At 38.6% G+C, this 25,549-nt stretch overlaps 1 protein-coding gene across 1 annotated transcript; it reads right to left on the reverse strand.

The window, feature by feature from the left end:
* Positions 1–18,064: 18,064 nt before the first annotated feature.
* Positions 18,065–25,370, reverse strand: LOC117385193 (uncharacterized). Its single transcript, XM_033982466.2, has 6 exons — positions 24,952–25,370; positions 24,652–24,747; positions 23,936–24,051; positions 23,088–23,249; positions 20,725–20,951; positions 18,065–18,661 (listed from the first exon to the last, which is right to left on the reverse strand). The coding sequence occupies exons 1-6, from the start codon at positions 25,016–25,018 to the stop codon at positions 18,559–18,561; spliced, it is 771 nt and encodes a 256-aa protein (XP_033838357.1). The 5' UTR covers positions 25,019–25,370; the 3' UTR covers positions 18,065–18,558.
* Positions 25,371–25,549: the final 179 nt, after the last annotated feature.

The following is a 25,549-nucleotide window of genomic DNA, read 5'->3' on the forward strand; positions in this document are numbered from 1 at the left end:
AGGCTCATGACTGGAGAGTTAGAGTCCCAGTGAGAACCAACAGTTCACTGCTAATTAAAAGCATTAATTAATATAAGTAATTATATTTTGGATAATATTTCAAGGTTATGTGTGACTCTATGTTTATATCTGTACAATGTACTATTTACTTGTCCTGGTTTGGTCCTTGTTTGAGCCTAGTTTAGTCCTGATGTAGACTTGGTTTAGTCCCAGTTTAGTCCCAGTTTAGTTCCAGTTTAGCCTCAGTTTAGCCCCAGTTTAGCCCCAGTTTAACCTCAGTTTAACCTCAGTTTAACCTCAGTTTAGCCTCAGTTTAGTCCCAGTTTAGCCCCAGTTTAGCCCCAGTTTAGTCCCAGTTTAACCTCAGTTTAGCCTCAGTTTAGTCCCAGTTTAGTCCCAGTTTAGTCCCAGTTTAGTCCCAGTTTAGCCCCAGTTTAGCCCCGGTTTAGCCCTGGTTTAGCCCCAGTTTAGTCCCCAGTTTATTCTCCAGTTTATTCCCAGCACTTTTGCCATAGTTATGTCATCTATATTAATGTTATAATTAAATATATGTAACTTCTAAAAAAAAGTTAAAAAAATATGTCAGCAATGTCACAATTACTTTTACAATGTTCACTGTGTTAAATGACATTTTTGGAAACATTATAATGCTTGAACGATAATCAACACTGTATCACCAAATCGTCATTTATCTTGTATCTGTATCTTGCCTCCATGGAGAAAGATATGTTTATTGTCATACTGTGGGACATTCCAGGCAAATAAATAACATCTCCATGGAGGCAAGCAGCACCATTAAGTGTAGGCTCTCAAAAAAAAACAACCCAAAAAACAACTGATGACTCTATGAGGAATGCGGCTTATAAAAGGTAAAAGTAATTAAAAAAAAGGACAAGGTTTACTTCCAATTGGCTCTTTGACACAAAATGCATTAGGATTAAGTAAATAATTCAACTTATACTTGAACCTAACATTATAAATATGGAGATTCAGTTTTGTGGGATTGAACCATTAACTTGAATGAATATATTGATACAACAGGGACCTCTAGTGGAAGCACGAGGCCATAACAAATGAAAGAAAATCCCACAAGAGTTGATCAAAGATGCTTGTCTACAAAACCAGCGGCCTTTAGCTTATTGTATATTAGCTACATGTGGTTTTGAAGTTAATATGAAACATTTAAAGACAATTTGGTGCGGATTTGTTTTTAATTGAAGAAGAAGAGGAGGTCAAACTGTTTTGCATCCAAAGGAGTTTTCGTCTGACCCATTTCCCTTTGCCTAACCACAGAGCCATCCATACACATCTTCAATAAAACAATCCTTTATGGTGTTTTGGGGGTCTGCATGTACCCCACGTGTTTACACTAGGGATAATCTGCGCATGCGTTGAGTAAGTTTCATTGAAGCTGAAAGAACGCGTGGAAAAAAACGTAGTTAGAGCATCATTTTCATTCAAACATGCGGTGTACAGTGACATGTGCCTCTCCTGCTGCATATTTCCATCAGGGTGTCCCAGTGTCTATGGGCCTTAGGGGGGAGGGGACATGTGTTCCAGATGGTCTCAGGGCTGTACTCATCCCAAAACTGGAGCTGAGGGATCTGTGCCAGCTCATTCAAGAGAAGCTGTGTGTAAATGATGCACTTTAAGAAGCTCATTTAATGTTTTAACATCCATCCATCCATTTTCTTCCACTTATCCAGGGCTGGGTCACGGGACCAGCAGCCTAAGCAGGGACTACTAGACTTCCCCCACCCCAGACACGTCCTCCAGCTCCTCCAGTGGGACCCCAAGTCGTTCCCAAGTCAGCCAAAAGACATATTCCCTCGTTTGACTCATTTTAGCAGACAAGTGACTCATTTTACCTGAACATGTGGCCCAATTTTACTCCCTGGGACAAAAATAACTGCATTTTATTTCCTCAATTTCATCCCAAAACATTAGCAACAGTCCTTAGAGCCTATAATAACATCACTCAATGCCAAACTCGACCTCAAATTATTGTCCCAGGTGATTTACTAAAAAGTGGTCCCATTTCCCTGACGGCAAAGTGAAGCCCAGAGCTGCACAACAAGTTTGAGGCTGAAACTTTCTTCCAGCAGAGGCCCGTTCTCTGACCACTGAAACACCATCTGTCTGTTTGTCACGTCATAAACACAGTGCACGGTTCAATATGCCGACTCCAATGGAAAAGCAGCCTATTAGGAGACTCGGTAAGAAAGAGCGAGAAAAGTAACTTCAAAACTTTTGCATTGTGAACTTAAAGTAATCATTTAGCACAATAGGGAGCTACTCACATTGTACGCTATATAAAGAGCAGCTCGGAGCGTAAGCACACACAATGCGAAGGTAGAGAGGAAAAACAGGAACATTGCAGACTTGGCATTTCGCAGGGCAGGCTGTAGTAGAATAGATCTGGATTGTGAAGCTGTAGACGACAATCTGTCAAAATGCTGTGTAAGATTATCTGTCAGGTTATAACCACAATATTTAATGGAATAATGGCTCCTATAGGTGGAATCTACATTATAGGACTGAATGAAACAATTGTAGCACTATTATTCATGTATCTTCCTCTCATCTGCACTCGCAATCTTCAAGAAAACATTATTGTTGTTGCTTCTGGCCTTTGCTGTGAAACACTGTAGCCTCTGCATGTCCCTCAATGCCCTCATTTTGAAGCCAGTGTACTTGTGCCTGCCAAAACCTGAATTATTAGATTGTATTTAGTCACAGAGAGCAAAGGATGCTTTGTCAGGAAGGGCATCTGTAGTTAATCCTGTTGTTAAAATGACTGAACAGTAAAGCTCTACTCATGATCTAATAAATTGTTTTGTGTCGTTTTAAAAGAAATGACCCTAATGTTAGGTCTGTCACTATAACAGAAATATTGTCATGACGTTGGTGCCTCCTCCCTCCTGAATCTTGTGTTTCCTCTTCCTCTTGTCCCTGTGTGTCCTTGGCCCAATCCGAAAAGGTGCAAAAACACATTATTCCTTGTCTTTCCTTGTCCTTCTTTGTCCTTTTCGTTGACCTCTGAGACAAACATCAAGAGGTCAACAATAAGGACCAAGGATGAGTAAGGAGCAGAGAGGAGAAGGAGCTTTTAGTCTGATCAGTAGGGGGAGCACTTGCGTAAAAAAACAACATCATCTGCATGTACACTCACCTGAGGGATTATTAGGAACACCATACTAATACGGTGTTTGACCCCCTTTCGCCTTCAGAACTGCCTTAATTCTACGTGGCATTGATTCAACAAGGTGCTGAAAGCATTTTTTAGAAATGTTTGCCCATATTGATAGGAGCATCTTGCAGTTGATGGAGATTTGTGGGATGCACATCCAGGGCACGAAGCTCCCGTTCCACCACATCCCAAAGATGCTCTATTGGGTTGAGATCTGGTGACTGTGGGGGCCATTGTAGTACAGTGAACTCATTGTCATGTTCAAGAAACCAATTTGAAATGATTCGAGCTTTATGACATGGTGCATTATCCTGCTGGAAGTCGCCATCAGAGGATGGGTACATGGTGGTCATGAAGGGATGGACATGGTCAGAAACAATGTTCAGGTAGCCCGTGGCATTTAAACGATGCCCAATTGGCACTAAGGGACCTAAAGTGTGCCAAGAAAACATCCCCCACACCATTACACCACCACCACCAGCCTGCACAGTGGTAACAAGGCATGATGGATCCATGTTCTCATTCTGTTTACGCCAAATTCTGACTCTACCATTTGAATGTCTCAACAGAAATGGAGACTCATCAGACTAAGACCAACATTTTTCCAGTCTTCAACTGTCCAATTTTGGTGAGCTCGTGCAAATTGTAGCCTCTTTTTCCTATTTGTAGTGGAGGTGAGTGGTACCTGGTGGGGTTTTCTGCTGTTCCGCCTCAAGGTTGTGCGCGATGTGGCTTCACAAATGCTTCGCTGCATTCCTCGGTTGTAACGAGTGGTTATTTCAGTCAGCGTTGCTCTTCTATCAGCTTGACTCACTCGGCCCATTCTCCTCTGACCTCTAGCATCAACAAGGCATTTTCGCGCACAGGACTGCCGCATACTGGATGTTTTTCCCTTTTCACACCATTCTTTGTAAACCCTAGAAATGGTTGTGCGTGAAAATCCCAGTAACTGAGCAGATTGTGAAATACTCAGACCGGCCCGTCTGGCACCAACAACCATGCCACGCTCAAAATTGCTTAAATCACCTTTCTTTCCCATTCTGACATTCAGTTTGGAGTTCAGGAGATTGTCTTGACCAGGACCACACCCCTAAATGCATTGAAGCAACTGCCATGTGATTGGTTGATTAGATAATTGCATTAAGGAGAAATTGAACAGGTGTTCCTAATAATCCTTTAGGTGAGTGTAAATGTATGAGGCTTTCTCTTAAATTGCAACCAATTGAATTAATAAATATAATAAACAGTACTGGGCCTAAAATTGAGCCTTGAGGCACTCCTTTGCTTAAAGTAAAGAAAAAATAAATATTTAAACAAATTACATGTAGCATTGTCAAATCCAATCTACTTCAAGAGGACTCCATGATTCACTGAGTCAAAAGCTTTAGTTAAATCAATAAACAGAGCTACAGTCTTATTTGTCATCAAGGGCTGAGAAAATGTCATTTAAAACTTTCATTGTTGCAGTGACAGTACTACGCTAAAATTCTGGATAAAAAAAACAAACCATTTTCACCACTGTCCAATACTCCAAAAACACCATTTACTCAGCCTGGATAACATGATCAAATACTCTAATCTCTGCCTAATCTATAAAATCATTCATGGTCTATCATCTCCACCACGCAGTCAGTTTATCTCCATCAGAACCACCAGCTACAGTAGAACTAGAGGAGCAGCACGAGGAAACTGCATCATCCCCCTCAGGAAAAGTAACTTTGCTGCCTCAGACTGGAACCTCACACCCACAACCATCAGATCCGCACTTAGAACACTTACCACACCTTTAAAATACAGTTAAAACAATGGCTAATTGCAAACCAGATCTGTGAACATTGACTTTATCCACTGTTGCTGCCCCCTGCTGTCCTCTTGCCCTGTATCTGTGTGCGATTGTCATGTGTGTGTATGTGCTTTCTTTATGAGTGGTGGTGTGTAGTTGAATGATTGTTGTGAGTCTGCCATTTTATGTAAGAGTGTATATATTTCTCGACTGTTTTCTATGTATTTATTGTATTGTAATTTTTACTCTTGTTTTTAGGTGTTTTTAGGTGGACAGTATCTGCTGTCAAGGGACGACGGATGAAAAATAGCCTTTGACAAATTCTGGCATATTTACAGAAATGTCGATTAATATGCACTGTCCCTGAAATAAATAAATAAATAAAAACTGAAACACGACTAATAAGACTTCAAAATGGAGCATTTATTGAAATAAATTGTAATCAATTTGCAACTAACTTTTCTAAAATTTTGCAAGACAAAGTAATTTATATATTAGACAGAAATTATTTACATTTTTAGTTGCCATTTGAATTGATGAATAAAAAAATGTAATAGAAGTTGAGTCAAATATGGGGCAGGTAGTAATAAAAGTTTTTGATGAAGGACATCCACACTTGTGGACTTCTTTGGATCTGTGGAGAGGAGTGCATTTAAGATCTCCATGTAAGTGAAAGGTCTTAAAGAGAATCTGACTGCTCTGTGCAGGTTCAGATGATGAAGAAGAGGAAGATGAACAGAACAGGAGAGTAGAGAAAGGGACGCCTGAGTTGATCCCGCAGATCACCACATTTCAGATGTCCAGTAAAGATCTGCAGGAGGAGGAGTAGAAGCCACTGTTCAGGAAGCACAGTGAGCCCTGTCCCAAAGAGGGCTCAGTGCAGCACCACGAGGGGCCACAGCACCACGAGGGGCCACAGCACCACAAGGGGCCACAGCACCACGAGGGGCCACAGCACCACGAGGGGCCACAGCACCACGAGGGGCCACAGCACCACGAGGGGCCACAGCACCACGAGGGGCCACAGCACCATGCTCTGAGAGTATCAAGCAGGGAGATTTCATCCTATTTGAATCATCATTACAGTTATTGCTTCTAGAGCAGCACAGCGTCCTCTGCTGGGTCTTATGAAAGAATGAAGGTTGTGTTCCGCCCATGGTCCTGTATGCTCTGTCTTGGGTTTAATTTAGATAATAAAGTTTTAGTTTAGTTCATGTGATACTTAAGTCACACAGACAACTAATTTAAATGAGATCAAATAAGTTAAACTAAATGCTGTAATCCAGCTCATATGAAGCAGAAAATAAAAAGCATAATAGTCTGACATATGTGCTGTGTAAATTCGATCTCCAGGTGGCGCTCCTGTTCCAGGCGGAACTAAAGTCCTGCACTGTGTTTCTCTCAGGCTCATTTTTTTAAGTGTCCATAAATTCAAACGATCATTACATTTAGAATAAATGCGACATTTGTAATCCATATCTATGTTCGTTCATACATGAGCTCTTTACCTCAGTCTCAGGTGAGTCTTTAAACATGTCACACAAACATCTCAAACACACACATGTGCATCCTGCTGTGTTTTACACTGCATCTGTTTATTCTGCATCTGTCTACTCCATGACAATATCAGTGCAAATAGACTGTAATGATTTTATTCAGCCTCACTGTTACACTGAGAAATGCAACGGAAATATACACAGGAGACTCACGGAATATGTACATTATTTTTTTTTTGAACCCCTCAACATTAATGCAATATATCATTTGTCATGTGCTTCAATGGTGTGATCAGTGTAAATGTGGCAACTAGGCGCCTGGAGGCAGCAGCCCCCTGGGGGGCCATTAGTTTGATAACAGTTCCATTATTGTCCACATATATTGTTATTATTACTACACTTGCTCCTTCACATTATTTATGACTGAGCTGATTACTCAATTACCTTTTTATACAATTACACATAACATGTAGTTTGACTTTTAAGGCAGTTTACACTTGTCTTCTGTCACAGGTGCCAAACAGATAAAGTAATAAAATAAAGACAGAAGTATTGAGGACAACATGGCTGAAGGAGACGCTTTCACTGATGATGGTGACTCCAGTGAGAACAGTCTCTCTGAGGCTGAGATGAAGACGTCCATGGGTCTGAAGGAGCTGCAAGTTTGTGTGACAGACATCAACCTGGTGCAGCGAGGTGTCACCAACAGAGCCTCAGTGATACGAGGCCGAGGGAGGCCAAAGGGGTCAGCCAGCAAATCAAACATGAATGGAGGAAATAGTCCGAAGAAAAGGGGCTGTCCAAAGGGATCCTTCAAGAGGCCCAGATATGACACAGAAACTAGCAGTGAAGCAGTGCAGAGTACACCTGAGAGAGAAAGTCCTGCAAAAACAAAGAGGCCCCTGACCCCAGGAGAGGAGCTGGACCAGGCCTGAGTATGGAAAGCTCTGTGGCGACCCCGAAAGTATCCCAAAGAGGAGTGTCCTGGGCAAGCGCCTGCTCTTGACCCCCCACGTAGGGGTCGTGGGAGACCCCAGAAATCTGAGCCTAAGACAGGAGCTCATTTGAGAAAGATCGACAGCTACATTTTACCCAGAAAAGCAGGGCATGCTCCTAAAGCAGCAAAAGACGGTCCCCCTGAGAAGCAGAGGGCGTCCCGAAGGCTCTTTCAAAAACAAAGCCTGCATCAACAACATTTCAGTGAAAATGTCCCATGGTTCAGATCACAGCCCAGAGTCTGAGGCCCAGGAACAGGATCACACTGAATAAAGACTCAGAGTAGAAGCTCTTCATTTTAAATTTTACTCTGTTACTCTCACGTTAATGTGAGACATCTCTGCTCCATCTGACCCTCTCCTCCTCATCCTCTGACCAGATGTCAGATGTCCCTGTCCCATCAGTTACTACAGGTTCAACAGTCAGTGTATATATATGAAAAAATTTATGGGTTATTGAGTATTCAGTTTTATTATACAGGTCATCAATTACCACAGAAATAACTTTCTTCACAAAAGTTCTCTTTTGCAGTCTGCTGCTACTGTTTGTAAATAAAGCTGTTTTAACAAAAAGTGGATCATTGCTGTTTTTATATCTGTAACTAGATGTATCTGTATTCAGAAATTATAATATCAGATTTCATTTCTGGATTATTAACAATAACTGTGCTAGATGCAAAAACATTTCCTGTAAAAACTCCACTGTAACCATTTACATTTATGACGTCTAAACAAATATTCTAACCCAACATGTAAAATGATACGACAGATATTTCAGTGTGTCTGTGTGGCTCTTTTGCACAGCACAGATTTGTTTCTTTTTACAGTGTCCTGAGAGGATGGACCAGACACTTACAGCTAAATGAATTCTGCACAAACATGGACACCCAGCCCTCCAAACGTGCACACATATGCAGCATGAGGTCTGTCACATGTGTTGTGTCGGCCTATGGTCCCAGTACATTTAATGGTTTCTAAGCGTCTATGTGCAGCTAAAGCAAGTGCATGAAATCAGGTTAGTGACATGTTTTAGTATTAAGTCCTAGAGTTTTAGTTCTGCTAGTATATGCAGGTTATAAACTTTAGATTTTGGATTTGACACATTGTTTGAGTTAAATTTGACTTTAAATTGTCCTTAAATTAATGATGCTTTTGGCTGTGTAATAAATATATAAACAAATGACATCGTTTACATTTAATGAAGCTTAAACAAGACTGACATTTCATATTTTTGATTTGTGATTCATGTTTTAACAATGGGATTCTGTTCAAAGTTCACATTTTAAACACACCCAGAAGAACTGACAAAAAAGACTGAAATATGAACCGAGAAACAAATACAAGAATCACATTTCAGAACATGTTTGTACAGATCTGAATTAAAGGGATAACAGTTTTTATGCAGACCAAGACAGGAGATAATTTAGAGCCTTTGCGTTGGGCGAATTGCATCTATAAAAGTTTCGATTTCGATTTGATTTCGATGACTCTCGCAGCCCTGAGCTACGGCATCACAGAAGGGACAAAAACATTGGGCAGGAGTGACAGTAGCTTGTTAATTCATAAGAAGGCTGAATTAATGATTGAGCATATGGTAAAGTGGAGGCTACAGATGCCAGGCTTCCAAGTGCCTAAGGAAGATCTGAGGCGTTACACTGAGAGGCACATTCAAATAGAGCTTTATACTGATGAATGGAGGGGTTTTTAAAAGACGTACTGCGTAACCTTTTGAGTGGCACCTGCTTGACTCTAAGGATAATATATTGCTGTACATGAAATGTTCCAAAGTACTTCATTAATACTGTTTATCTTGTTTCTAACGCTAAAAAATGACACTGCATTCGTACTATGAGTGGGGTCGCCTCTCCACAGATCTGACCTGTAACTTGACCTCGACATTCTAGACAAAGCAATAATGTCTCCATGGATACAAGCAGGTGTTGGACCATCAACCTGAAAAGTTACACTGTAAAAGCTACATTTATTCATGAAGTTCACACCATGGCAACGGTCCGTCATCACCATAGCAACTAAGATACTCAAATAAAATATCTGATCTTTTGAATGAGGAAAGGTCGACACATAAACCTTCATGAAATCCTTACATTTATTTATATGGCATAGAGGTGATATTACAGTGCAGTGTGAGGATTCTCCAGGTTGTGTTGTCAGACACTGTGGCACTTTTCCATGTGGAGTTTGCATGTTCTTCCTGTGTCTATATAGTTTTCCTTTGGGTGCTCCAGTTCCCCACCACCACAAACACAGACCCCAGTCAAAAGTTTGGACACACTCTTTCACTCAATGTTTTTTCCATTTACTTTTATGACTTTCTACAATTTAGACACAAACAGACGTCAAATATATGAAGTGAGATATAAAGAATTATGCGGTAAAGAAAAAAGTGAAATAACTCTACTAAAAATGCTTAAAGTCTCCACCCTTTGCTTTGTCGACAGCTCAAACTCTTGTCCTTCTCTCGATGAGGTTCTTTGAAATGACAAAAGTGCAAATCAGGGTTCAAAGCAAAGGTTAAAGGATATGTGAGTTTTTTAAATGTTTGGAGTTATTTTGAGTTTATTTTTGTGGACTACATTCCAGTTTGTCATTCATAGTTTTGATGCTTCAGTGAGAATCTACAGTGTAAATAATCATGGAAATAAAGTAGAGACATAAGTGAAAAGGTGTCTGTGTCATAGGTCATGGGTCATAGGTCATTACTGCTGCACTGCCCTGACAAATACATTCTGAATCTTTTACAAGGTTGGAAACAAACATCTACTTCTTGAGTGAGTGAAATATTACACTGATAAAGCGTCAGGACCAGAGGTGGAGAGGACAGACAAAAGTGCTCTCAACAAAGAGGACTGTTACTTCAAAATAATATTAGTAAGAACAAGTAGAAAGTTGAGTACTTTACATCAGAGTGAGGCGACAGTTTGAGTTGATGGACACAGAAGAGTAAACCAAATAAAAGGAGCAGTTTGTTTAGATCAGACTTTGTTCCCGGGGGAAGTTTAATAATGAAACACTCATATTTATCCTTCTGCTGACAGATGGCTTCATGGGAACGTTGGGAATGAGACGCTCTTTTTACTTACATTTGTCTTTTATTTATGTATTTATGTATTTATTATGGTCTTTTAAAAGTCCCTGTGTCCTTCAGTTTGGAAAGACGCAGAGAATTCATCAAAAAAAAAAAAATCATGAAAATATCACATGTTCAAAAGCTCAAACTCAAAGAGGGTTTTAATTATAAGGACGGAAATAGCTCTAAATATGTTGGAAATGTTACTTCAATAGACTACACTTCAAAACTATTCACTACTACTTCTACTACTGCCACTACTATTACAACTATTACTTCTACTACATCATCAGTCTCTCTCTGTCTCCCCATTCTCTCTTTTCTCTCTCCTTCTTTTCATCTCCTCTCCATCCTCTCCTTTCTCCTTCACTTGTTTTAGCCTCTCTCTCTCGATTTGCAGTCATTGAGTGGAGAGTCAGTACTTTTAGTCTCTCTCTCCTCTCCTCCCTCTCTCCTCTCCTCTCTCCTCTCCTCCCTCTCTCCTCTCCTCCTCTTGTTTGCAGTTCTTCAGTGGAGAGTCAGTACTTTTAGTCTCTCTCTCTCCTCTCCTCCCTCTCTCCTCTCCTCCTCTTGTTTGCAGTTCTTCAGTGGAGAGTCAGTACTTTTAGTCTCTCTCTCTCCTCTCCTCCCTCTCTCCTCTCCTCCTCTTGTTTGCAGTTCTTCAGTGGAGAGTCAGTGCTTGTTATTTACAGTGTGAAATATTAATGCAGAATCCTCTTGGGAGCAGTGAGTGTGGAGTGATACGATGTAAACAGGTGAGTGATGCGGTTTCACTGTGACGCTTCTGTTTTGGACGCACTGGGTTAAACTGTGCATTTGTTTCTCAATGGTGAATAAATAGGATTGTTGTCATAGCGATTAACAATTTAAAACTAAATATTTTGTTTTTCGAACGGGAAAAACTCCTCAAAATGTTGCATATAAACAGGACGAGACTCATGAATAGAAAATGTACTGAAATATGTGGAATAAGTTTCACATAAAGGGTCACTGTAACTTCACCTGGTACAGTCCTGGTTTAGTCCTGGTTCAGTCCTGGTTCAGTCCTGGTTCAGTCCTGGTTCAGTCCTGGTTCAGTCCTGGTTCAGTCCTGGTTCAGTCCTGGTTCAGTCCTGGTTTAGTCCTGGTTTAGTCCTGGTTTAGTCCTGGTTTAGTCCTGGTTTAGTCCTGGTTTATTCCTGTTTTAGTCCTGGTTTACAAGACAACAATAACTCAATATTTGACAAAAAATACAGTTTTTTTTCCCTGGCTCTTAAACACCAGTGTATGAGTGGCAGGGAGGGCATCTGGCTTAAAATTGATATAATAATGATTCAAACCTGCAGGAGTCAAGCGGCAAAACATTTGTAAATCTATTTTATTTTTACATCCAAAGAATTTATTTCACGTCCTTCAAATCTTAACCTTGGAAATAAGCTTTTAAAAATCAACTTTACCTTTTGCCAAGACGCATTCCTCAAGTCCCAGTCAATACTCGGCCCTATAAATATTAATAAAGCAACAACATGAAGCATTTCTGGAGGTTACTTATTTAAGTTTGGACCAGCGATGCATCAGTCTCTACTTTTTTATTCCTTTACCTTAGAACCTTTGAAGATCGTGATGTTTTCTCCTGGTGAAATAAATCTGCAGGTTTTGTGGCTCGTCCAGATAATTCTTCAACTACAAAAAGCAGAAGGTAGAACGTGTTCTACAGAAACTCACACGTGGGATTTACTCACAGTTTGGTCGTACTTTTATGATCCACAGAAACACGACATGAATGTAGCAGTAAAGCTCAAAACACAATATTTGTCAGATCTACAGGTGGATTATATCATTTAAAAGCAAAGGCAGGAAATATACAACCACGATCTAAACATTTTGAATACTTTGATACTAGTATTAGTAGTAGTAGTAGTAGTAGTAGTAGTATCAGTAGCCAGTAGCAGTGATATTTATAGTTGTATACATGTTCCTGTGTGTAGTTGTAATTAAAGAAGCTAGCATCTCTAATAGTAGTAGGCATAGTAGCAGTAGCAACAGTAGCAGTAGTAGTAATAGTAGTAGTAGTAGTAGTAGTAGTAGCAGTAGTAGTAGTAGCAGTAATAGTAGTAATAGTAGTAGTAGTAGTAGTAGTAGTAGTAGTAGTAGTAGTAGTAGCAGTATCAGTGGTAGCAGTAGTAGTAGTAGTAATACTAGCATATATAATTGCACTGTTGTAGCCATAGTTGTAGTAGTTGTAGTAGAAGCATAATAGTAGTCGTAGTAAAAGTAGCAATTGTAGTAGTATGTATTTTCTTTACAATGTGCAATTATCAAAAGCTTATAAAGCAGCTCTAGTGGTAGTACTACAGTAGTACTGTCCTCCCAGAGCTGTTAGGTCAGTGGATATAGCTGTGTATTGAAGTATGTCAGGACTAGAACAGAAAAAATAGTTTTGCAGACGATGTTTTCATTTATCTTGAGGACCGAGATTCATCATTATCAGTTTTAATGACACTGACAGAGTTACAACTGTATAAAGAGTATAAAACAAAAGTACTTGATTAACTGAGATCAGCGGTCAATGAAGTACTTGAGAGTGGAGGCGATAAAGACGAATATGTTGCCTCAGCTACAAAACATATTTCAAAATGTTCCTCTTGAGGTGAAAGATAAACCTTAAAGAACGGGACACATTTATATCAGATATATATACGGTGAGGTGCAGGGCGGACTATTAAATATACAACTTTACTACTGCAGTAAAGGAGGAGAGGTCTAGTGTTACCCTCCCTAAAGAGTTACTATCACACTCATGCAGTTTTTCCTGACCCCGGCACAGAGGAAGAGGCAGGTACAAAGTGTGGTGCAGATACAGCAGAACACTTCCACATCTCAATAATACTGGACTGAAATAAAAAATGTGAAGGATGAAATATTAAAATTCCCTCAAGTTTTGAAATTTTGTATCAGGGAAAGATTGAAATATTAAATTTAAGAAGAAGCTGTAGTGCCTAAGGCTGAAGAAAGAGTCAATGTTCTACAAAACATTAGACAATATACATCAGACTGTAGGGTTTTTGTAGATGTGTGAGGAGTCTTGATTTTTTCTTTTCTTTTCTTTCATTTTGTACGTGCAAAGTAGAGTAATGTAGCCTCCTGGTGAGAGATCAGAGAAGAGGTGAAGCTTTACTCCCTGGTTCGATGCTGCAGTGTTTTTTGTTTGCTTTTTGTCAGTTTATGTGTCAGTTTTTGTCTGTTTTTGTCAGTTTTTTATCTGCTTTTGTTAGTTTTTTGTCTGTTTTTGTCAGTTTTTTGTTTGTTTTTTGTCTGTTTTTTGTCAGTTTTTTGTCTTTTTTTGTCAGTTTTTTGTCTGTTTATTGTCTGGTTTTTGTCTGTCTGGTTTTTGTCTGTTTTTGTCAGTTTTTTATCTGCTTTTGTTAGTTTTTTGTCTGTTTTTGTCAGTTTTTTGTTTGTTTTTTGTCTGGTTTTTGTCAGTTTTTTGTCTTTTTTTGTCAGTTTTTTGTCTGTTTATTGTCTGGTTTTTGTCAGTTTTTTGTCTGCTTTTTGTTTGTTTTTTGTCTGTTTTTTTTGTCTGTTTTTGGTCTGTTTTTTGTCTTTTTTGTCATTTTTTTGTCATTTTTTTGTCTGTTTTTTTGTCTGTTTATTGTCTGCTTTTGTCTGTTTTTGTCAGTTTTTTGTCTGCTTTTTGTTTGTTTTTTGTCTGTTTTTTTTTCATTTTTTTGTCTGTTTTTTGTCTTTTTTTGTCATTTTTTTGTCATTTTTTTGTCTGTTTTTGGTCTGTTTTTTCTCTGTATGTTATAATACTTGGATACATCTGCTGTAGTAAAGACGGACATTTCGGTAACTAATGGTGTTATTAATGTTCTTATGGCTGCCGTTCTGGTGGATGTACTTATTTCCATGGAGATGTTTGTTGTTGCTTTGTCCTGGAGAGTGGCAGTAAATGTATCTATACTGCTTGTCTCAGTGGAGATGTTCCCCAGTATGGCATTAAACTAATGTCTTGCATTTATACAATCCCAGATGCATTTACAGCTCAAAAACATATTGAAAAACAGTTGATTCTCCACAGATCTGACCTGTAACTTGGACTTACGGGGTCACCAGCTTGTTTCCATAGATATGGATCAGTTTAATGCCGTACTGTGGAACATATCATTTTTGTGAAGTGATTTGAGTGGAGTGAATAAAAATGCATTAAATGGTCATGTGACTTTTGAGTTTTATACATAAGACTATAATCAGCTTGTATGATTTTCTTCTGACTTAACACCTTATAGTAAAGACTGTACATATATAAAAAAGAACGCCCCCTCCTGTGCTCCTGTGACCTTTGACCTTTTTCTTCATGGCTGACCGCTGCAGCACTCACAGTTTATGCTTGTCCTCAGTCCAACCTCCTCCTCTGCAGAGAATAACAGCCTCAAAACTGCATTAAACCCCATTCGTAGCCTCCTAAAAGCCCAAACATGTCCATAATACCAGATCTGCTCGTGCTCGCTGGAATACACTTGCAATTTGAGCCTATTGCTGCTTTTCAAATGACAACATTCAATAGGACCATGTGATATGGGACAAGGGACAAAGACGCTGTTAATAATGGACCTGGTCACAGATATAAATCATCACCACAGGCTCTAGGGTTGTCAAAAGTGTCGAAAATCAGATACTAATCGTTACTAAAACTAGCATCGAAATACTAATTTAAACAATTATCGATACTGAAAAAACATCACATCATTGACTAATTCAAATAAGACTTTCCCTGAACAGTTTCATCTTGAGTTTTATCAGAACTAATGCAAGACCACATTGTATAGTAAAAAATATTATTATTTTATGTTAAAAATAATTTAAAAAATGATTGTGTGGGCATCAGAATCATTATTGAGTAGCAAGTCCATTTTTAGTATCGAAATCAAGTTTGATATTTTAGTGTCATGAAAACACTAATAAGCTAATTAACAGAAGAATACTGTCTTCTGACCAAAGTTCAAAACAAAAAAAAGATCCAGATTAGTTAAAATGAGCAGAAATGAGCAGAAAATGAACTTGTTAAAGCTGCACTATGAAACTTTTCTGCCACCTTCATGTCTCCATAGAGATGCGATTGCTTTGCCGAGATAGATTGTTCTGCAGTATGGCATTAAACTCATCTGCCTCTGTGGAAATACTGTAACCACGGAATGCCACCGAGTCAAGTTACAGGTCAGATCTGTGGAGAGGCGACCCCGCTCACAATAAGAAATCATCTTTTTCAATTTATTTTTAATCAATAAAACACCTGTAACTTAATACAAGATAGATAACCTTATTGCTGTACTGTGGAACACTTCAGGTTAGGCTATAACATCTCCATGGAGACAAGCAGGTGCTGAAAAGTGACATGTGCACCTTTAATAAACTCTAAATGATTAAAATCGCCAGTTGTGTGATATCAAGAACAAATAACCAGGAACCAGACAAGCTACAGTTTAAAACGATACAACTGTAAAATCTGTACAACTTTGTAGATTGGATTTAAAATGAGACTCGTGGGCGAGGAGCTGAGGTTACATTGAAAAATATAGGAACCTGTCAGGTGGTAAAATTACACCCCAACGACGCAGTGAAGAGATGATTACGACAATTATGGAGCAAACAAAGTGCCCAACGGGGAGCGACCTTCGGTATTTCACAGGTGAGTCAGAATAGACTAGACAGGAGACAGGCGCATCCAGCTCCAAACCCATGTACGCTATTGTATAAGTAAAAAAAATGTTGTTTTTAGTGCATTTAATAACTACATTCCTCAATTAAAAGTGCACTATGTCACTTTTCTGGTTTGTCCACTGCTTGTATCCATGGAGATCTTCACTTTGCTTTGACTGTTCCACACAGTATGGCATTAAAATGATCTATAGAATTTAGCTATCAAGTGAAATTACAAGTCAGATCTGTGGTGAGCCATGTTTTTACAACGTATTATTGTGCATTAAAAACATTGCAAGATAGATATATTTAATGCCTTACAGTGGGACATTCCAAGCAAAGCAAAGAGCATTAAATGTGAACGTCACTTCCCCATGTCTGACTAGTTCACTTTGGCAGTACGGGCTATGTTAAAGGGGCACTACGTAACTTTTTCTGGTAGGGAGACTGTCACTTCAGTGTCTATGAAAATGTTAATTCTTTGCCAGGAATGTTCCACAGTACAGCATTAAACTTATATCTTGCGTTTACTCAGTTACATGTGTTTTTACTCCTCAAAAATAAGGCAAAAAACATGCATTCTTACTGTTTGTGAGCACACCTCTCCACAGCTCTGACCTGTAACTTGTCTTGGTGGTATAATCTGTTTGTTTCCATGGCAGCAGATAAGTGTAATGTCATGCTGTGGTGGACCATGAGATTCAAAATAACAGCAGTATAAGTACCTCTTAGTGACTTGAAGCGTCTCCAGGATTGGCTGTATCCAACTTGGAAACACATTTCTCCGGTCGGATGCTCCCAGGTGAGGGCTCGGGCTGCGGAAGTGTCTCCTAATCCGCATGTATTTACGGAAAACTGGCTAGGAGCAATCGTCATGACGACTCTGACACTGTGAGCTGAAATATAAAAGAAGAAGCTGATAGGAAAGCAAAACTGGATCCACAATAAAGCTGCAACTATGATTATTTTAACATTGGGCCAGTCAAACTATTATTTCTGGTGTATATTGAGATGTTTTTAAATACATTATCAGTTTTGGAGCTCTGTATGACATTTATCTATCAGGGAATACTTCAAAAAACAAAAAAAGATTGAAATGCCCAGTGTTTGCTTATAAAATGTGACCCGAAGAAAAAAAGAAAAAAAATTCATCACATAATCAGAATTTTGACCTTCTTTCTTTTAATATTCAACTGTCTGGCACTAAATTATTACAAGACTTGATTTGACTTTTGTGGGAGATTGTGGGTTTATTAACTTACATCCACAAAGGCTAATTATTTTTGTTTTGCGTTATGGTTAGAAACAGTTCATTTATAGTTTTAAACCCAATATAAAGACACAAGCACTTGGACTTTCCTTGTCTCTGCTGCAGTAATGTGTAAACGTAAGTGACCCCACTGTGACAGGACAATACTGCAGCTTTGGCTCCATCTTGTGGTTAAAAACTGAAAAAAACAAACTTCACGTGCATTTTTTTTCTGTAATTGGTTATTTCAATAAACACAAGACAAACAAATCTGACTTTTAAATAGCCATTAGATAGAAAAGGTGCATAAAGCTAATTTTCACTTGCTTGTTTCCATGGAAATACTGTGGAACATTCTAGCCAAAGCAATAACTCCATAGAAACAAGCAGGTGGGAGACCAAAAAGTTACAATGGTGCATCTGCAAGTAAGTTTTAATCAAGCTTCTACTATTGAAACTGAGCACCAAAAGCAATGATAGAGTGAAAACTAACCAAAACAATCAAAAATCGGTTAGTAGCGGTTTGTAAGTGATAGAAACTAATAAACACAAAAAAACAAAACAAAACACAAAAACCAAAATGTACAAATTGCAAACAGCTTTATTTAAATTAATCTATTTAATCAAAACTCTTCAAGTGTTCAGGTGTAGGCATTGGCAACAGCGCAAACAAGACAAAACAAAACATAGAAAAAAAGGAGAGAATTCAAGTATCAGCGAAAATATTTACAATCTAAGGGCAAATCCTGGAACTGTAATGGGAAGTATACAAAAATACACTAAAGCTACTATACAAGCTTACATCTTCTATAGAGCACAGAGATATTTTTGTCAATCGGGGCTTCCGTAGAAAAAGAGGTATGATTAAATGGCCTGTAATTGCATTTGGGAGCAATGACCCAGTGTATTATTACCACTTAAAGACCAATGGTGCGGAGCTTATTGCATTCGGCGCCACCTTTTGGAACAATACTGTCATTACCGCCCACTGAAAATGTTTTGGCCCACGTAACAAACATTAATTACATTTACAAGAAAACATGTACCACTAGGGTGGAGCCATTTGATTGGTTAAAGCTTATTTTGTGTCCATGGCAGAGTCATCGGCCTTTCCCAGAATCCTTTGCAGCGCCTCAATGCACGGTGTGATGGCTTGTGAATGTTGCTGCGCCATTTTGAATCTGAAATAAACAAAAAAGGGCAGTTTAGAGAGGGTCATGGGTGTAATGCAATTTAAAGAGATTTATGTAGGTACTTTAAATGTCAACAAGTTTGCCATGAGTTTTATATAAGAATAGTCATTTTAAATGGATAAACTATTTGCACATTTTAATTTAAACTAAATGACCTCAACATAAATGCCACTTATAATTCAAGCATGAAGCTTAAAGTTCAGCACCTAATAACAAACATTCACTTTGGGATTGATGGTGAATGTGATCTTTACGATTAGAAAGATTTTTGCCATTTAAATCTTTCAAAGTGTTTCAAAGCTATTATCAAGAAAACAATGTACACATTTGCTGAAATCCAGTTGGTTTAAACTTAAAAGGACTCAGTACACCCCAGCACCTGCAGCCAATCATGAATCAGTGCTAGTGCAGCCTATGCAGCTCAGTGAGTGAATTCTGGACGTTCTGAGCTTTTACATGAGGCATGGTTCATATACTGAGAATGAGTAAAAACTTGTATGCGTTCTCTGCAGGTTAAGGCTGTGCAAACCAGATACTACAACCACAACTAAACCTTTTTAAACAGTAAGAGCACAGACTACATACAGTTAATTATCCCAGCAGAGCAATCTTTTATAGCAGTTATTTAAATAAACCAACGCTTAAAAACCATACAGAAATGACACTAGTAAACCAACTTGTGTTTAATATGGTGGATAACCTAAAAATGCAATTAAAATGTCCATTTGACCTATCAATAGCAGTTGGCTGTTATCAAAATGAATATTCCTGCCCTGTATCAATCACAGGCCGTGTCCCAATTCGCCAAACTGGCCTTAGAATCACCATTCGAAGTGTGCATCGAAGGGCAGTTACGCAATTTCCGGCACGACAAGGGCTGTCCCATTTCAACGCACCCAACAAACCTGCCCTTCCCTTTCCACTGTTTCCATGGAGATGCATGCATGCGTGCACACTTCACGCACTTCTATATCGCATCATGCACCGCGACTACGCAAGAAATAGAAGAAAATGGAGTCCGCTGCGCAATATACGTTCAAATGTTCGTACTGGTTTACCTCATCTACAACAGTGCGACATGAAACTATTAAATCTGAATAAAGATCTGTACTGTGTGTGTGATGATTAAAAAGGAAGGGAGTTATATGGAATAAAGGAATGTGCAGTTATTGCTACACAATAAGAAAACATTATTACAATTAGAAATTATTACTGCAATAAGAATAATGTAAGAATGTTCGTTTCTATTGTAAGCGTCAAAGACCAAGAGAAACAAAGTCAGAAGAGTTTAATGATCCACACAGGTAATGTGAACAATGAAGCAACAGACTCTCCAGAAAGGACAGAACAGAGTCCTGAGACGTGCACAAAATCTTCATGTGTTCCAGTACATTCCATAGGTCTACACCCCCCGGTGGGCACGTGTCATTTACCTTCATGTTAGTAAATCAAGATATTAGCTTGATGTAGTGCTGCACTGCTAGAAAATCCCTCACAATAATAATATGGAAAGAACTGGCACGGCATAGAAGGGAAACAGCGCCCTCTACTGTTATTAAAGTGGTGTAGACACTGGCCAAAATACCGAATTGTTAAACTGCAATATCCCACTTTATGTACAACTAATCAGTGTTCTCTGGTTTATAGACTATGAATGTGAAAATTATATTTTTACGTCTGTCTCCGTTATTACATTTTCACAAGGTATATTTTGTTAACCCTTTAAAGTTATGAAGTAGCTACAAATGAGAAAAAAAAAAAAAATCACGTTGAACGTTATATTTGCCTATTGATATTCAATCTAAAAAAAAGGCTGTGACGACGACATCTTGACTTTTCTTCTATTAAATAATACATCATTAAAAAAAATCACGTACGTAATGTACGTATCGTACACTCAAAGACAGCAGTACAAGTGTGGTCCGTGGTGTGGACCTGTCCAGATTCTCGAACGGAACCTTCAAACTACACTTTGAAGAGTACTTCGAAGGGACCCTTCAAAAGGTGCATTAGGCGAATTGAGACACAGCCCACAGTGTTTGTATACATACCTCCGTAGCAACTCGCGCCCCCTGCTGGCTGGTGGATTGTAGTGTTGAAGAGCAGCTTGACTCTGCGATGCTAGCATGCTAAAGCATTGTTCTCTCAGAGCGTTGTGACTGGCCGTGTCCCATTGGGGTAACTCACTGGTGAATCTCCACGCCAGCAAAGTGTGCTCCAAAACTACGTCCCATTCTTGGTTTCGTAACAAAACTTGGCCCCATTCTTGGCAAGAAACCTAAAGAAAATATGCATTGGTCAGTAACAAGACCAGAAAGTAAAGGACTTTTTTGAATTGCTTCTGTTATAATGTTGTATATTCTGAGTATATTGGTGATTGGTATAAGTTCTCAGTATAAACATAATTAGTAGACACACCATTCGATGCTAAAGCTATCGACCACTTAGCAACTCAGTTAGTCCGAAAAGATTTTAGCACACCAGAGCCAATCCCCTGTATTTTCTCCTATAGTCGTTAGCATTAGCCAGCAATTATCAATAATCCAGAGTGTCAGCTGGTACCAACCCACCAACCACATTCATGTGAGGTCAAAGTGTTTTATTTTAAATCATTGTGTGTGAACGTCCTCTTTTACATGGTACTGATGAGGAGAAGAATGACCAGATAAATGACATAAATATCTTGAAATAAACATTTTATATTCTTTAATTTCAGGGGACTGGCTTCACCATTCGTTTGTATGTGAAGGAGTGTTCAATGTGACGCAGCTCCGGGTAGTGTCAGCTAACCACGTGATCGCACTGTAGCAACAGGCACATAGAGAATTTTGTGTCCATGATTTATTTATTTATTTATATATTTATTTGACAGGGACAATGCAATCTGACATAGTTACAACATGAACATTGCAGCTGATGTGATGCATATAGAGTTTATAGCAAAAGCTAATTCTCAACTCCCGTCCCTGGTTGAGCTTCTCCACAATTCACCAATATGCAAAATATATTAAAACACCTGCCCCTTAAAATAGATACATCAGTGCCCAAAAATACATTCAACACTCACACGTTCTCTCTCTCTCTGTCATACTGCCTATTTACAAGTGGGTACAGTTTTGACTCATTTTCAGCCATTTCTTAATCCTAGAGGTGAACATTTTCAACTCAGAAATGTTTTTTATTTCAGTGGGCAGTGAGTTCCACAGTTTGCAGCTCTGATATGAAAAGGCGGACTGTCCAAAAGAGGTTCTGCGTTGTGGGATTGTACAGTTCTTGTTTATGGTGCCTCTTGTCACTCTGGTGCTGTTTAATCTTTGTATAAATGTACTGAGTGGTTCTGGGGCCAAGTTATAAATACACTTAAAACATAATTTAAGAAAACATAAACTAGTAAAACTTTCAAAACTTAATAGATTATATTTTTTAAGGATGTGACAATGATGAAAACGGATTGGCTTTCGATCCATAATTTTGATTGCTTGGTTGTACAAAGAACCAATGCGCTTTGTGGCTGAGGGAGCTGCCTGGGCCCATGCTGTCATGCAGTAGGAGATATGAGAAAAAATCATACCATGCATGTACAGCAGGGCTGCCTGATTTGGAATATATTGCCTTATCAATTTAAAACAATTTAGATTTCTTTGTATTGTTTTGGCTATACTCTTAACATGCTTATCAAATTTTAGTTGGGGGTCTAAGACCAACCCAAGATATTTCAAATCGTTAACTACTTGTATTTTATCATTTTGTAAATTTATTTGAAATCTTTGGTCTACATTTATTTTTTTAATAGAAAAACACATAGAAGTAGTTTTTGCAAAATTTAGAGTCAGCTTATTTTGAGTTAGCCACTGACTAACCTCAGCCATGCATGCGGACAAAACATCCGCCGCCTGCTCTGGTGTCTTGGCGGGTGCATAAAAAACTGCGTCATCCGCATAAAGTTGGCAGCGGACACCTGGGCAGATCAAAGGCAAGTCATTTATAAACAGACTAAACAGCAATGGTCCCAATATGGAGCCCTGAGGTATGCCCATGCGAATATTTGCGAATGGAGATTTATTTTCGGCCACTTTAACACACTGTTTCCTATCCTGAAGGTAAGAGGCAAACCAACAAATTGCCTCAGGGGCGATATTGAATGATGTCATTTTTGATAAAAGCAAACTGTGATTAACGGTTTCGAAGGCTTTTTTTAGATCGAGAAACACAGCTCCTACGACCTCACCTCTATCGAGGGACTTTTTTATATTTTCAATAAAACAGCAGTTTGCTATTTCGGTTGAATACCCTGCTCTGAAACCAAACTGCTGCGAGCTGAGGAGCTGATTAACTGATCTGAGCTGATTGTCTATGGTTCAGGCGTGGTACATAAATGGTCAAACAGTTATACCTGAGAGTAACATAAACTTACTTTAAATGCTACCAGGTGAGGATAGGCCTTCCTGTAGCAGTGTGCGTCCCTGTTTGAGCCCAGTCTGGAGTATGGGATGGATCTGTAAACATTGGCCTTCTTCAAGTGGAGGTCCTCCTGGAGAAACTTCAAATCTGATGCTAGGACTCTGGGCTCTTGACTCTAGAACAAAGAATTACCACATAGAGTTAACCAACCAAACAGAACTACACAATATACACAGGGTTTATGTTGTGTTAGCCAGTCATGCAATAATATAATCATTATAAATAACATTCTTTCATAATTGAGAAATCTTGATATTTAAAGGTGCACTATGGACCTTTTCTGTAGAGTCCAGCACCTGCTTGTCTCTATGAAGATGTTATTGCTTTTCCACCATAAAGGAAATTGCATTCAATGTATTTTCTTGAATTCAAAATGTTTGTATAGTTTAACAAAAAAAATAAAAATAAATAAAATAAAGACAGTGGCTGAGGTTTGATACAGGCACACCAAAATCTAATCTGGACTTCTATATTGTTTAAATGCAAATGTCAAAATCTGGTGTGAGTAATCAGAGCGATACTGATTAGAAAGAAATCCGGTGATTTCCAGTTTACATGCCACATATAGTTTTAACTCAAAAGAATTATATTTTGAGATTACAGGATTCAGGACTGGTGTATAAACCCTGAAATATAAAATAATATCATAGCATAATATCATTCCTAACCACTTATACAGTTAATATAAGCTGTATTAAATAAAATGTAATCCAAATGCTTTCTTCAAATTAAGACTTAACTGTGTCTATCAATGACTATTACTTAGAACTATTTCATATTTAAAAATGCTGAAACATTTACCTGTTCGACCAGAATGAGAGATCTGATAAGTTGTACTAGTTGTTGCTTTGACAGCGGTGTGTGCTGGTCCTCCATTTTGTCACACTGGACCTGGATCCTCCCACTCCACAGATCTACTGCAATAAAAGACAGCCATTAAAACCAGAGTGACCCAAGAACCTTACATTCCCATTCATTGTGCTGTTTGGTGAAGAAATCCAAATGTTAAAGTATAAATATGACAATTGTGTTCTTGTTCACACAGTTAACAGTAGTGGTGGAAAGTAACTTGTACAAAAGTAAAAGTACTGCACTACAGGAGTTTAAGTACCAGCTTTGAGCAAACAAAAAATGTAATAAATGATCTGGAAAGTTAAACATTTGATCACTTCCAATGACCAAAAATCCGCTAATCCTTTATCACAATTACTACATTTGACTCGAATAGTTCTCAGAATTGGGGTGAAACACTTTTTATTCAAACAGTACATTTCTAAGGGTTAGCTCAGTACTTTTACTAGTAGATGTGTGATACTTTGCCCCTGTATTTGTAATTTTAAACAATTATTTTAGCTCTTTTAATACTCATAAATGTTTTATAATTTTAGATCAATTTTAAATGTGCCTTGCAGCTTGGTTGAATAGGCTTACTCCATTTTCACACTGAAACGTCATTTAATGAAGCACAAACAGTACTTTTAGTGAATCCTGGTCCTTGTTGTTCTTGTTGTACTTACTTGACTGTAATCTTCTGGGGGCCGTTGGGCTTCTGCCTCTTGGTGTTGGAGATAAACGAGATCCTAGTATTTCCAGATAAGATCTCTTAATTCGACCTATTTCAACAACAAATATTCAAAAATACGCCTTAAATAACATTCAAACCCCCTTATTAAATCACTACACATGTTTATCCTTGTAATGTTAAGAGTTAGGTCGACATTTGTGTGCAATCTGGCGCCATATATTCAAATGCATAACGCGGGATAGCACAATTTGTCTCAATTAAATCACTTTTTCACGCCTCCAAGTCAACTTACCTTCAATTTTAGGTTGAGGAGCAGGTATCTCAACCAATGCACGCCGTGGATGGCATAAAGCCGCCATTCTGTGCGTTAAATAAGTCAAGCTAACTACTTGCTAACAGCCTCTTGATGCTAAGATGCTAAAAGTTTAAATCCCAGTTGGCTCTTTAACCCGCGCTCGTAAATTTCAAAGGGTTATATCCAGTTTGGAGGTTTTCCAAATACAAACGACTATTGCGAACAAACTTGTAGCTGTCAATAAAGTTAGTATAACGCAAAACGAGTCTAACCCCGAAACAACACCCCGCAGAAATGCCTAAAAACGAGCCTAACTAAACTTTTGTCTGCCTCCTGGTCCTAACCACAATGCATTGATCAAGCGCGCTGCTGTGGTTACCGCGCGGGCGGGGTCACGCGGGAGGTTGTCATCTCTGATTGGTTGAAACTGAAACACGTGCCACACAGGGCGCCCAATATGCAAATAAGGCAGTCACGTGGTTCATTGGAAAAGTACTTGGGGGGTTAAAAGGCTAATTTCAATCAATATATATAACTATTAATTAGATGTTGTTTTGTTTCCAATCCGAGCATATATGACCAGTACATGTAAACC

This window comes from Periophthalmus magnuspinnatus, chromosome 2 (genome assembly GCF_009829125.3).
Source record: "Periophthalmus magnuspinnatus isolate fPerMag1 chromosome 2, fPerMag1.2.pri, whole genome shotgun sequence".
Taxonomy (NCBI): domain Eukaryota; kingdom Metazoa; phylum Chordata; class Actinopteri; order Gobiiformes; family Gobiidae; genus Periophthalmus; species Periophthalmus magnuspinnatus.

Excerpts from the sequence above, each read along its gene's own strand:
- LOC117385193 (XM_033982466.2), bottom strand. The coding sequence starts at position 25,018 with ATGGCGGCTTTATGCCATCCACGGCGTGCATTGGTTGAGATACCTGCT. Across the intron at positions 23,250-23,935 it reads CTCTCATTCTGGTCGAACAG|AGTCAAGAGCCCAGAGTCCT; the intron begins GTAAATGTTTCA and ends TCTTTGTTCTAG. Across the intron at positions 20,952-23,087 it reads CTCACCTGGTAGCATTTAAA|GTTTCTTGCCAAGAATGGGG; the intron begins GTAAGTTTATGT and ends TATTTTCTTTAG.